Source organism: Strigops habroptila, chromosome 6 (genome assembly GCF_004027225.2).
Source record: "Strigops habroptila isolate Jane chromosome 6, bStrHab1.2.pri, whole genome shotgun sequence".
NCBI lineage: Eukaryota > Metazoa > Chordata > Aves > Psittaciformes > Psittacidae > Strigops > Strigops habroptila.
The window spans coordinates 75165789-75179451 of record NC_044282.2 but is presented as its reverse complement, the minus strand read 5'-3'; the positions used below and the strand labels follow the sequence as shown (position 1 = coordinate 75179451).

The window sequence follows — 13663 nt, the reverse complement described above, 5'->3', positions numbered from 1 at the left end:
CGTCACCCCGCCGCCCGGCGCGCCTATTGGCTGAGCACACACGCCCGTCACCGCCGCCGTGACGTCATGGGCAGAGCGCGGCGGGGACACGCCCCTACTCCCCCCCACCCCCCCCAACACACACCGCTCCCGCCGTGCGCGCTCCCGCCGCCGCGTGCGGGCTGGCGTCACGCGCGCGCGCGCCCGTTATGGCGGGTCCCGCTTCCGGGCACGGCCCTCCCCGGCCCCGCTCCCCCCGGGGCCGCTTCCGCCCCGCGGCGCCTCGCGAGAGCCCGGGGCCGCCGCCGCTGTGGTACCGCCCCCCCCCCCGCCTCCATCCGGGGCTCGGGGCGGGGAGCGGCGCTCACCGGGGCTGAGCCCTCCCGTTCGCGGCGGCGGTGGCGGAGCGGCCGCTGTGGCGGGGCTCGGTGGCTGCGCTGTGGTAAAACCGGCGTTAGGTTGAGAGGGGAGCCAATGGCGAAGGTGAGGGGTGAAGCGCTTTTGTTAGCGGCACCTCAGTGTGGTTTGAGTAACAGGGAGCATTCAACTCATTCAAAGCTCATTAAGAAATAATTAATGAAATCACAGAATCAACCGGGTTGGAAAAGCCCTTTAAGCTCATCAGGTCCAACCGTTCCCAGCACTGCCAAGGCCACCACTAACCCCTGGCACTGAGGCCTCGGCTACACGGGGTGTGAACACTTGCAGGGACGGTGACTCCAGCCCTGCCCTGGGCAGCCTGTTCCAATGCCTGAGCACCCTCTGGGGAAGGAATTGTTCCTCAGCTCCATCTAAACCTGCCCTGGGGCAGCTTGAGGCCGTTTCCTCTTGTCCCATCCCTTGTTCCTTGGGAGCAGAGACCAGCCCCCTCCTGGCTCCATCCTCCTGTCAGGCAGTTGCAGAGAGCGATAAGGTCCCTTAATAGACATCTCTTAATGGAACTGCCTCTATTCAGACATGGAATGCTGAAGAGCATTATTGAACCCAATAATGATGACCACAAGGCCAGGTTGGACACAGGGGCTTGGAGCAACCTGCTCTAGTGGAAGGTGTCCCTGCCTGTGGCAGGGGTTGGAGCTGGATGAGCTTTAAGATCCCTTCCAACCCAAACAAGGCTGGGATTTTATGTTCCCACTGCTCCATGATCCAGCAATGGAGGCAGCAGCTCTCCACGTGTTGTTCCACACCGGTGGTGAATTCTCCATGCTCCTCTGCAGTTCCACACCTCAGGATGGTCCTGCCCTGCTCAGCATCAGCTGCAGATGTTGTCACCTCCTTGCTCATCTTTTCTGCAGTAAACTTTATGTGTCTGTTTACACCACCACAGGCTGGAGATATCCCACCTGCCAGACCTCCACGTGCCAAGAGGCAGACACGCATCCCCGCTCCAGCCCTGCTGACTCTCAGCACTTCACAGCCCCCAGGAGAAGCTTGTTTGTTGTTCTCCAACCAGTTTTTCCCTTAATATTGTCTTTTGAGGGACTTTGTCAAAACCGTCTGGAAAAATCCCAAGTTACATCAACTTATTTTCCTTTACAGGCCGGTCTCCTTGGCTAATAGGGCTTTTTGGGACATATGACTCTCTTTTTCCAGTGCCAGCAATCCTAGCAGAAAATAAGACAGAACACCCACAGCGGTTCCCTTTTGGGAAGGATGTTTTTCCTCTCACAGAGGCAAATTGCAGCCTCGCATCCATGAAGAAAGAGCCATCTCCATTGCCTCACACCCCAGGTTAGTACCTGCGCAAGGTGAGCAGGGCAGGAGGACACGAACAGCTTCCACCAAGGGTCCAGATCATCACACAGAGTTCATGGAGATGAGATCTCAAAGTCAAGCCAGGAAACCAGCAGCTCTGCTGCAGCTCAGGGACTGAAACAGGACCCTGGGGAGCATGGGAGAGATGTGGGTAGTGCCTCAGGTGGGCCAGCGAGGGTCATTAGGGCTAATTACAGCTAATTAGCCCCAGCTCAGGGTGCTGTGTGGAGTCTCATCTCCCTGGGCAATGGGAGGGGTGGAAAAAAGGTGGTTTAAATCTGGACTAAAACCTGGCTCCTGGTTTCTTGCAGCGTGTGCAGGTGCAAAGATCCATGTTGTTCCCTGCTCATGGCTTGGGGAGTGGAATTAGGTGAATGTTCTGTCCCTTCCAGCCCAAAGCAGTCTGGGATTCACTGATTTTAACCTAAACTGTCTCTGCAGGGGCAGTGAGTAGCTGTTTGCTTCAATATCCCTCCTTGTGCTTGTGTTGTCAGGGAGAAAGTTACACTCCTGAGAAGCTCCTCAATGGCTCTTTTCTTCTTTTCCCCAAAATACAACTGAATTTGGCAACAGCAGCTATCCCAATTCCCCAGTATGCACACCAGGACATCACAGATATGCTGGGATCAGGGGGATGTAGCAACATACCTAGCAACCATAACAAATAGAGATGTGATTCAGCTCTGCATCAAAGCCCATAATGGGATTAATGAGTGTTTTGGCTTCTCGGGGTAATAAAACTCAGATTTTAACCTGCAGCCTTATGCTTGCAGGGACGTATCTCATCGAATCATGGAATCAGAGAATGGTTCGGATTGGAAAGGACCTTAAAGCTCATCCAGCTCCAACCCCCTGCCACGGGCAGGGACACCTTCCACTAGAGCAGGTTGCTCCAAGCCCCTGTGTCCAACCTGGCCTTGAACACTGCCAGGGATGGGGCAGCCACAGCTTCTCTGGGAAAAGTCTGTGCCAGCACCTCAGCACCCTCACAGGGAAGAGCTTCTGCCTTAGATCTAACCTGAACTTCCCCTGTTTCAGTTTGAACCCATCACCCCTTGTCCTATTGCTCCAGTCCCTGATGAAGGCCCCTCTCCAGCATCCTTGTAGCCCCCTTCAGACACTGGAAGCTGCTCTGAGGTCTCCACGCAGCTTCTCTTCTCCAGGCTGAACAGCCCCAATGTTCTCAGCCTGGCTCCATACGGGAGCTGCTCCAGCCCCTGATCATCCTCGTGGCCTCCTCTGGACTTGCTCCAACAGCTCCATGTCCTTCTTGTGTTGAGGACACCAGCACTGCACACAGTGCTGCGAGTGGGGTCTCACCAGAGCAGCGGGGCAGGATCACCTCCCTGACCTGCTGCTCACGCTCCTCTTAATCTCATGGGGCTGAAGGGGAGGAGGAGCTCAGGGATGCTCAGGACTTCGGATGCCCAGCAGGGAAAAGCCCATCAGGAGTATATTTGCAAGGAGGAGGATGAGTAGCAGGAGAAAACAGGACATGAAGCCATGGTCACCTCCTCTCGCTTCTGCACTGAGGTTGGGACTTCACCTCATGGGGTGCAGTGGAGAGGGAGCATGTTCCCCCCCCCAGACCTTGGAAATTCAAAGCTTATCCCGAAGAGAAGTTGTATTTCCCAGGGCCAGAAGAGCCTCTCTCTGCACATTCCAGGCTCAGGAAGCGTGCGGGATGCCAGAGGGGCTGCTCGGGGAGGGGAAGAAAACCTCTTGAGTCAGCTCAAACGCTGGCCAGAGGTTTGCAGCCGCGGCCAGGCGCTGCAGAGCTGACCTTAAACGTTTCTGGGGCTGAGAGGGAGCTGCGCGGCCAGGAGGGACAGCCGGGCTGCGCGGGGCCAGCCCGGCAGCCAGCGGGAGGCGGCTGGGAGCGCAGGCGTTCAGCCGCGCCGGAGAGGGGAAACCAGTTCACCCTGGCCTCGGGAACTGCGGGAGCGTTGTGCTGCGGGGAGGAGCCGCCGGTGCGGAGCTCCAGGCGCCCGTCTCCAGCCTCATTAGCTGGGGAAAGCATCAGATGGAAACTATTCTGCCCGTCAGGAGCTTCTCCTGCGGCAGGCTCCCGGGTTTGGCTCCCAGCGCCTGGCAAGCGCAGGGACGATGAAACGGCTTCACCCTGGCGGAGGTACCGCAGCCAGGAGCGGGCGATGGAGGCAGCAGAGCTGCTCTGGAGGCGCCAGGAGCTGCTCTGGCGTGTCCCAGGCCTCCTCTTGGAGGAGCACGTTCCCAAGTGCGGGTTTTCCTTTATCATCCCTATATCACAGTAACAGCAGCACGTCCAACCAGGCTGGGCAGCTGCAGCCTCCCCAGTAAAACACAGGCTCTGGGCTGCCTGCTCTGCAGTCTCCTTTCTCATAACTCTGTCTCCTCTCCCAAAGCTGTCCGTCCACCCCCATCTCCTCCTAAAAAATTCATCCACTAAAACATTCCTCCTCCTTTCAGCTCCTTTCCTGCTCTGCCTCCTGTGTCCCAGCAGTGGTGTCGGTGGCATACAGGGACATGTCCCGCTGCCTCTGCAGCGCTGTTCCTATCAAAGGCTAATCCAGACCACGTGCCGGGCCGGGTTCATGAGGATAACTGCTCCCTTTCCTGGATGGAACACCACTTGGCTGGGATCTGGGCAGCTCCAAGGAGATAGCTCCAAGGAAAACCTCATCGCCTGTTCTCGGGGCGTCCCGGGATGCAGGTACGCAGCAGAACGGTGCAGCGCCATGTCCTGCCCATCCCCTGTCCCTCCTGCGGCAATGCCCAGCACCATCCTCTGCTCACAGCCAGGGAAACAAAGCCAGGCATGTCCCCTGCGTCCGTATTGCAGCCCTGTTTCTCTTGCAGCACAGCCTCCATGGGGACTTCCCAGGCCACAGCCAAAAAGTCACCTCCTTCCCCATCACCTCCCGCGTGGTGACACCCCCTCGATCACCCCAGGGTTAAAGGGGTGTCTTCAGCAGGACAGGGGGATCCTGCTGCCTTAGGGGAGGAGTTGACATCTCAGCCCACTTTGAGGGAGGCAGCACCAAGCCATTCCCTTCTCCTCTCCTGATGCTCTTCCTGGGTTTTGTCCTCCCGTGGGTCTCCACCACCCCCAGATGAAGGTGGCAGCCCCCAGGTCCTGCTGCTCCACCACCCCTGCTTCCTTCGGAAGCAGCTCCGCTTTCAGAAGAGCCTGTGTGCTCATGTTTGGGTTGTTCTCTAAGCTCTGGGGTGGCGGAGCTGCCTGATGGGTTTCATTTCCCTCCCCCAGCACAAGCATGGGATGCCTTTTCCCTGCCCTGTTCACCATCCCTCTGGAGCGGCTGCCAACCCAAACATCCTCCATCCGCTGGGATCGGGATCCAGCAGCCCTGTGCTGAGGAACAGGCACTGAATGTCCCTCCTTGTTCTGTGGGGAAAGGTCCTGCCTCCCTCCCGAGCTCCATGGAAAAGCTGTATTCCACCCCCCAAAAACCCCAGGAGCTCCATCCCCCAAAGGCTGCAGCACAGACTGAAGTCTCTGGGGCAAGGAGTGGGAAGGATTTAGTGGGAGCAGCTCAGCATCCCGAGGGAATTCTGCCCCGCTGCCTTTTTGGGGCAACATAAGGCAGAAAGATGAACCTGACAGAGACAGGTTAATGCCCCACAGACCCTGAGCCCCCCCGGACGGCTCCGGGTGAGCATCACCCCCATCCACATGTGCTTTGGGTACTTTATTCTGCTCAGAGGTTATATCATGGTACTAAACCAGCGTAACAGAGAACATGCATAACGTTGGGCAGGGGTTGTGGTTAACATGGGCAAGCACCAAGGTCCCGAGGGGAAGGGGGCAAGGCCAGGGAGGGGGGTCCGTGTGCGTGTCCCTCCCCCTGGCATGTTTTCCAGCCAAACCCCAGCTATCCCCATGGCTGCTTACACAGAGCGGGGTGAGGCTGTGCCTCATGGAAAAATGGAATGGTCACATCTCCAGCTCCCTCGAGCATGGATGCATTCATGGATTCATGGATTTTTCCAGTCCCGGTCAATCCCAGGGGATTGAAACACCAGACCAGCCCCCTCCCTGCAGGCTGCCGTGGCTTTTCTCATCCAAAGGGGAGCAGAAGCCGGGACTTGGAGCAAGCTGCTCTAGTGGAAGGTGTCCCTGCCTGTGGCAGGGGCTTGGAACTGGAGGAGCTTTAAGGTCCCTTCCAACCCAAACCATGACTCTATGTTTAAACAGGGCTGGGGTCAGTGCACGCAAGCCCGAGCCAGCGGGGAGGAGAGCAGGAGCTGCTGTGAGCCTCCCTCCTCCTGCATGCACCAGTTTAACTTATTTCCTAAAAAATAAAGGAATTAAAAGGCAGTAAGGGCCATGGTTTCTATCCACTGCTTCCTGTGCCGTGCAGGCACTGAGGCCGTGGGACATCATCCTTGTGGAGCTTTAGGTGAGGCAAATGCTCTGCTCCTACACCCCAGCGAGCAGGTAACCCTGGAACTGATTCCTTTTGCACCTCATTTTCCTCTTTTCCCCCAGTATAGGTGGTGTCAAAGAATAACCTCAACGCAGAGGGGAGGATGGTCGGCTGCAGAGAGGCTTCGGTGTGGGATGTCCCCTGGAGCTCCTGTTAGACACCTGCCTCCAGGGCTGGCGCTTCCGCGTGCAGGATGCTGAGCAGGGACCACCCCGGCTGCCACCTCCCCTAAAACTCATAGGCAGACACGAAGACGGTGATTCTGGACACGTGCTTGGCCTGGAAGACACGGTCCAGGTACTCGGACATGTCCACATCCACCTGGATGGTCTGGGGGCCCTGGAGGCTCTGCACCAGGATGAGCTCCCCGGTGTGCCGGTCCGAGCGCTGCATCACGAAGTGCCCGCGGTTGTTGCCGCCCGCGATGCCAAAGCGGAGGCTGTCGGGGCCCGGCCGGCCGGGAGCTGCCGCTGTGGCCATGCGGAACAGCGGGGTGGGAGTCAGCAGGTTGGACGGCAGCGGGAGGTAGTGGAAGGAGATGGTTTTGGGGGCTTGGTGGCATGAGCGGCTCTCCATGGGGCAGGGGTTGCGCTCACACTGGCTGCAAAGGGAAAAGAAGGGGAAGGTTTTCTGGGAGTACCAAGGATGCCAGTTCTGTGTCCCCACCTCAATGGCATTGGATCTATGTGGGTGCTACATGTGTTTTTAGGACCCAGCACCCCAGCTCTGGGGCAACAGCACAAGAGGGACGTGGAGCTGCTGGAGCGAGGCCAGAGGAGGCCCCGGAGCTGCTGCGAGGGCTGGAGCAGCTCTGCTCTGGAGCCAGGCTGAGAGAGCTGGGCTGGGGCAGCCTGGAGAAGAGAAGGCTCCTGAAGGGGACACCTTAGAGCAGCTCCAGTGCCTAAAGGGGCTCCAGGAAAGCTGGAGAGGGGCTTTGGACAAGGGATGGAGGGACAGGCCAAGGGGAATGGCTTTAACCTGCCAGAGGGGAGATTGAGATGAGCTCTGAGGCAGAAGCTCTTCCCTGTGAGGGTGCTGAGGCGCTGGCACAGACTTTTCCCAGAGAAGCTGTGGCTGCCCCATCCCTGGCAGTGTTCAAGGCCAGGTTGGACACAGGGGCTTGGAGCAACCTGCTCTAGTGGAAGGTGTCCCTGCCCGTGGCAGGGTTTGGGACTGGAGGAGCTTTAAGGTCCCTTCAACCCAAACCACTCTGTGACTCTGTAAAAGCAGGGCCAGGCTTCGCACCCCGCTGCACTCACAAGGGTGATGTCTTGACATAGGTGATGTTGCCGGTGGGTGGGGGGCACTGGGGGCTGACACACTGGAAGCCCCCCCCGGTGTTGATGCAGGTGGTTCCCCTCGTGCAGTTGTCCTGGGACAAGGCACACTCATCGATGTCTGTAAAACAGGGGTGGGCAGTGGGTCAGGCTCACCAGAGTCCTCAAACAGACCTCATGGAGGGCAGGAAATAGGCAAAGACACCTTGACGTGGGTCAGACATCAAATATGATCAAAGAAAAGTGGCTGAAAATGCCTAAATTGCCTGATATCCCATTCTGTGCCTGCTCTGCTCTCCCTGAGCTCTGCCCTGGTTCAGGCAGGGTTAACAGCGCTGCTCTCACAGCAGGAGGGGCACTTATTTCTCCAACTTTCCACCTACTTGTTTGCAAACACCATCTCTTTCTATTTACTAAACATCTATGTAACCACTGAGGTACCTGGCAATAAAATCAGGAGCTTGGAATGCAGATACTTGCTGGGAGCATTAGCAAGATGCTATGGGACAGGCAGAAATAGGGAGGGAAAGGAGAAAATCAAGGAGAAAAGGAGAAAGTGTGAGTTTTCTCACCACAAACTGCAACAATCAACACTTTATAGCCCCCAAAATCCCTGTTTTTCAGGAGGAGACTCTCACACGAGCAGTTCTGGCCCCACCATCCCACCCACTGCCCCTTTGCTTTGCTCCCAAACCTCTCCCCAGCTCCCCTGGTTCTGGAGGAGAAGCTGCTGGTCTCCAGGCTGACCCCTTGTAATGTCATTCTTGGATTTTAACTCTGGTTAAAAATGTTTCTCCTTGGGGATGCCCAAGGGGGCAGCCTGAGAAAGCTGGGGCTGGAGAAGCTGTGTGGAGACCTCGGAGCAGCTTCCAGTGCTGGAGAGGGACCTTCATCAGGGAAACTGTAGTGATAAGACAAGGGGTGATGGGTTCAAACTGAAACAGGGGAAGTTCAGGTTAGATATAAGGCAGAAGCTCTTCCCTGTGAGGGTGCTGAGGCACTGGCACAGACTTTTCCCAGAGAAGCTGTGGCTGCCCCATCCCTGGCAGTGTTCAAGGCCAGGTTGGACACAGGGGCTTGGAGCAACCTGCTCTAGTGGAAGGTGTCCCTGCCCGTGGCAGGGGTTGGAACTGGAGGAGCTTTGAGCTCCCTTCAACCCAAACCAGTCTGGGGTTCTGTGATGATTTTCCTCCCAGCCTGGGCACCACCTCCCTGAGCAAACCCACCGAGATTCCCACATGCAGAAATGCTTGTAAAGAAGTAGAAGAATAGGGAAAAAATAGCAAGCAGGAATTGTGCGGGCTGGGACAGGGCAGGTTTCCATCCTGCCATCCTCACCTTCGCAGCTCTTGCCATCGCCCAGCAGCACGTACCCGCCGGGGCAGGCGCAGCGGTAGGAGCCGGGCAGGTTGACACAGGCGTGAGCGCAGAGCCGGGGCCCTCCGTCCCGCTTGTACACCTCGCACTCATTGAGGTCTGCGGAGAGACGAGGGGTGCAGGGGTGAGACCCCATCACCTCCATCCCCATCCCCAGCGCGGCGCCGAGCTCACCCTGGCAGAGGCCGCTGGCCGCGGTGCCGCTCATGTGGAAGCCGGGCTCGCAGCTGCAGTGCTGGGTCTGGTCGATCTGGGCGCAGCGGGGCTGGCGGCTGAAGGCCGGGTCGTCCGTGACGCTCCAGGCAGGAGGAGCTGGGGGGGGACACACGGAGGGATGGGGGTTCCAATGAGGTGGGTGACAAAATACACCCGGAGGGTGTCACGCATCCCGCGGGGTCACCCACCCATCTGCGCCTGGTACTGGCAGGTAGCACCGGTCCACTGCTGGGGGCACAGGCACTTGAACTGGTTGAGCCCCTCCAGACACGTCCCCCCATTCTGGCAGGGGCTGCTCGAGCACTCGCTGATCTCTGCAGAGAAGAAAACATCCACATTTCATTTCACTGTATTTTGGGAAGCACATCACAGGAACACCACACACACTGGTACCCCCCAGCACCTTAGAACCATCTGGCTTTAAGGGGAAAGAGGGAGATTGAGATGAGCTCTGAGGCAGAAGCTCTTCCCTGTGAGGGTGCTGAGGCGCTGGCACAGACTTTTCCCAGAGAAGCTGTGGCTGCCCCATCCCTGGCAGTGTTCAAGGCCAGGTTGGACACAGGGGCTTGGAGCAACCTGCTCTAGTGGAAGGTGTCCCTGCCCGTGGCAGGGGGCTGGAGCTGGAGAAGCTGTAAGCTCCCTCCCAACCCAAACCAGGCTGGGATTCTGTGATTTTCCCCAACCCAGGCACTGGCTGTTTCAGATGCTGCCCCACCGCAAAGGAGCCACAATAGCACTGATGCCTTCTCCCCTCCGCCATCTCCACTGCTGCGCTGCAGGTGAGGCTCCAGCTGTGTTTTGCCACCTTTCCTTGAGGATAAGAAGCCCCCAAGCACCGGCCACAGGAGCTGCAGCATCCCTGGACATTGGCTGATCGGGAACGCCCCATTGGTGCACCCCGTTACCCTCCCCATGTCCCAGGTTCACCCCTCCCTTGCAGCTGAGCTGTGGGGCAGTACCTGTGCAGCGGGGCTCCTGCCCGGTCCAGCTGCCGTTGGCCTGGCACGTTCTGGTGCTGGAGCCCAGGAGCTGGAAGCCGGGGTCGCAGGTGAAGTGAACCTCGTGCTCCACCAGGTACTTGGTGCCAAACTTCTTCCCATCCGTGGGGGCTTCCAGGGCAGGGCAGGAGGCTGCAGGAGCACCGTGGGGAGAGGGATCATGTCAGGTGGGTGCTTTGGGGAGCAACACCTTATCTTCCCATCCCCAACTCTGCCTGACCCACAGTTAACCCAGTTCCTCCAAGAACTCCTCTTTAACTGTTACCTCCCCCAAATACTGGCCTGCTGAGGTTCATCGATGGTTCTGGGCCCTTCACTGCAAGAGAGATATTGAGGTGCTGGAGCGGGGCCAGAGAAGGGCACCGGAGCTGGTGCAGGGCCTGGAGCACAAGTGTGATGAGGAACCCCTGAGGGACCTGGGGGGGTTAGTCTGGAGAAGAGAAGGCTCAGGGGGGACCTTCTCGCTCTCTGCAACTGCCTGACAGGAGGATGGAGCCAGGAGGGGGCTGGTCTCTGCTCCCAAGGAACAAGGGATGGGACAAGAGGAAACGGCCTCAAGCTGCACCAGGGCAGGTTTAGATGGAGCTGAGGAACAATTCCTTCCCCAGAGGGTGCTCAGGCATTGGAACAGGCTGCCCAGGGCAGGGCTGGAGTCACCGTCCCTGCAAGTGTTCACACCCCATGTAGCCGAGGCCTCAGTGCCATGGGTTAGTGGTGGCCTTGGCAGTGCTGGGAACGGTTGGACTGGATGAGCTTAAAGGTCTTTTTCAACCTGGTTGATTCTGTGGTTCTATCCAGCCCCACAGCTAAAGCCCAGCAGGGAGGCTGGGGCTGAGCATCCCTGGCAAGGGGCTTGGTGGCATTTTTGCCACCTCTTTTGCTGGGGACATGGATTTTCAGCCCACTCTGCTCCAGTGTTTTCATAGAAACACAGAACCCCAGCCTGGTTCGGGTTGAAGAGACCTTAAAGCTGGTCCAGTCCCAACCCCCTGCCACGGGCAGGGACACCTTCCACTAGAGCAGGTTGCTCCAAGCCCCTGTGTCCAACCTGGCCTTGAACACTGCCAGGGATGGGGCAGCCACAGCTTCTCTGGGAAAAGTCTGTGCCAGCGCCTCAGCACCCTCACAGGGAAGAGCTTCTTCCTTATATCCAACCTGAACTTCCCCTGTTCAAGTTTAAACTCTGTTTGCAGCAGGTCTCCACTTTGCAGCTCTGGGCCTTCCACCTCCCTGCACCTTACCAGGGTGGAGAAGCGCTCTGATCCGAATGGAGTTATCTCCATCCACAGAGATGCCCAAACCTGCACCCGTCACCCCCCCGAGCACCCCGAGCTGCCCACCCCAGTGTCCCACAAGCTCCTATGTGGGACATGGGACTCACCAGGCGGCGGCGTGGGGGGGCCCTTGGCCAGGGAGGCGTGCAGGGTGCTGAGCCGGCTCTTCATCACGCGCAGCCCCTCGGCGAAGCGCGTCTCTTGCCCCTTCAGCAGCTGCTGCATCTGCCGGATGGCGGCCAGGAGCTGCTGCCTGCTCAGGCAGCTCTGCGGGGACAGGGGGTATCAAACATCCCCCTACACACCTTATTTCATCCTTCCCCCCCATTCACCCGTGTGCAGGAGGGGTTTTAGCCTGTGCATGGAGCCCGTAGCTCTCCTGCACCTACAGGGTATCGCAGCGCTGCGACAGGGCTACGATCACTCTGTGGGACTGATGCTGGAACTCGTGTTCCATCCTGCTGGAGCTCCAGCCCTGTCCCACTTCCACATGACAAACCAAGAGGAAAACAGCTGTCTTGTGAGCTCTGCCGGGGCCAGGAACACTGGTGGACTCCTGCCTGCAAAGCGATCGCTGCCACGGGCTGACTCACGCCGATGGGCACCGTTATTATGGGGTTTCCTGTGGAACTGGCTTCAAAGTGGAGGAAAAGAGCAAGGGCTGAGCAAAGCCAGGGCAGTCTGAGCTCAGACACTCGCAGGGTGCATGGAGGAGACAGCACATGGGGTCTGCTCCGGGTGGGACGAGGCTGGAGCAGAGGAGCTCTCCTGGCCCAAGGGATTTCATTCCCCCTGCAGCCACAGTTACTCATTTCCAACAGCTACTGGGTTTACCGAGCGGCAATAGCATCCAGCCCCAGCGCCGGGCTCTGCTTCCCTCGGTGCCGTTTGGGGGGCCACAGGTTGTTGCTGGGGATGAGCCCGTCTGAGCCAGCAGCTCCGGGGTCCCCGTGCCGGAGGAAGGGAGGCAGAAGCAAATAGGTGCCGGGCGAGTGGCTCGCTTCAATAAACGGCTCTTTGTTAGGGCTGGTTCAGCTCCCGGGGCCGGCGGGAGCTCCCGGCGGGATGCTGAGCACCACAAACCCGCTCTCCCCTAGAACCGGGGGGGTCTTTGCTCCCGGTGCGCTCGGTGGTGACCCAGGTGTGGGGTCAGGAGGAACGGAGGAGCCCTGAAGACCCCGGGTCTGGTTCAAACCGTTTAAGCCCCTCTATGGCTTTACCCACCTGTTTGCTGGGGTCCACAGGACCGGGCTGGGACCTTCCCTGGGGAGCAGGGGGCAGGCCCTGGGGAAGGGGGGTGAGAGGATGGGAACCCGCATCCCGCGGGTCGCGCTCACCTGCGCGGCCGGCGCGGCCGGGAGCAGCAGCAGCAGCAGCAGCGGCGGCAGCAGCGGCGGCGGCAGCAGCGGGGGGCGGCCCCGCGGCCCCGGCATGGTCCGGCGGCCGGCGCGGCTCCGTGCGCCGAGGAAGGGCTGTCCCGGGCGCCGCTCCCGCCCCGCTCCGCGCTCTCCCTCCGCCTTCCCCCGCCCCACGCGCGGAGCGGGACGCGGCCGCAGGAGGAGGCGCCTCTCCCGCCCCGGCGCCGGCCCTTCCCGAGGGATGCTGCGGATCCCCCCGGGACAGCCCCGCGCACCCCCGGCCACGCGTGCGGCAGCCCCGCGCCCCCCGGTGCCGGTTTATTGCGGGGGGGACCCCAGAAAAGGTGCTTCTGCCGCTGCCCGGAGGAGCGGGCGCCGGGCGGGAGACCAACGGCAGCCCCGGCTCCGGCTGGGCCGGGACCCCCTTCCCCAGCCCCTGCTCCCCTTTCCCAGTCCCTGCACCCCATCTCCAGCCCGGCATCCCTCCCCACTCAGGTACCCCCTTTCCTAGCCCAGCACTCCTCTCCTTAGCCCCTGCACCCGTTCCCAGCCCGGCATCCTCTCCCGAGCCCCTGCAGCCCCATTTCCAACCCGACACCCCAGTTTCCAGTCTCTGCACCCCTTTCTCCACCTCTGCACCCCCTCCTCAGTCCCTGCAGCCCTTCCCCAGCCAGGCATCCCCATCCTCAGCCCCCGCACCCCCCACCTCCAATTCGGCGCCCCCTCCCCAGCCCCTGCACCCCTTTCCCAGCCCGACACCCCGTTCCGCAGCACTTCCCACTCTTCGCCAGCCCCTGCACCCCCATTTCCATCCCCCGCTCCCGCTCCCGTCCCGGCACCCGCGGCAGAGGCAGCCGCGGCCGCAGCCGGGCGGAGCGCGAGGTCCCGGCTCCATCTGCTGGGCACGGCGCGGTGCCGGTGCAGGGCAGCCCCTGCTGTGGGACCAGCAGAAATGTCCCCCCAGCAACGGGACGGGGCCGGGCCATGCAGGGTGGCTCCATG

At 59.9% G+C, this 13663-nt stretch overlaps 1 protein-coding gene across 1 annotated transcript; it reads right to left on the bottom strand.

Annotated features, from left to right (window-relative positions):
* Positions 1 to 5408: 5408 nt before the first annotated feature.
* On the bottom strand, positions 5409 to 13647 carry FBLN7 (fibulin 7). Its single transcript, XM_030491191.1, has 9 exons — positions 13443 to 13647; positions 12138 to 12303; positions 11411 to 11583; positions 9991 to 10161; positions 9220 to 9345; positions 8990 to 9127; positions 8777 to 8914; positions 7421 to 7559; positions 5409 to 6762 (listed from the first exon to the last, which is right to left on the bottom strand). The coding sequence occupies exons 1-9, from the start codon at positions 13645 to 13647 to the stop codon at positions 6390 to 6392; spliced, it is 1629 nt and encodes a 542-aa protein (XP_030347051.1). The 3' UTR covers positions 5409 to 6389.
* Positions 13648 to 13663: the final 16 nt, after the last annotated feature.

Coding starts and splice junctions, on each gene's coding strand:
- FBLN7 (XM_030491191.1), bottom strand. CDS start 13,647: ATGGCCCGGCCCCGTCCCGTTGCTGGGGGGACATTTCTGCTGGTCCCA. Junction 11,584..12,137: donor CTGGATGCTATTGCCGCTCG/GTAAACCCAGTA, acceptor TGTTTGATACCC/CCTGTCCCCGCAGAGCTGCC. Junction 8,915..8,989: donor GGCCAGCGGCCTCTGCCAGG/GTGAGCTCGGCG, acceptor GTCTCTCCGCAG/ACCTCAATGAGTGCGAGGTG.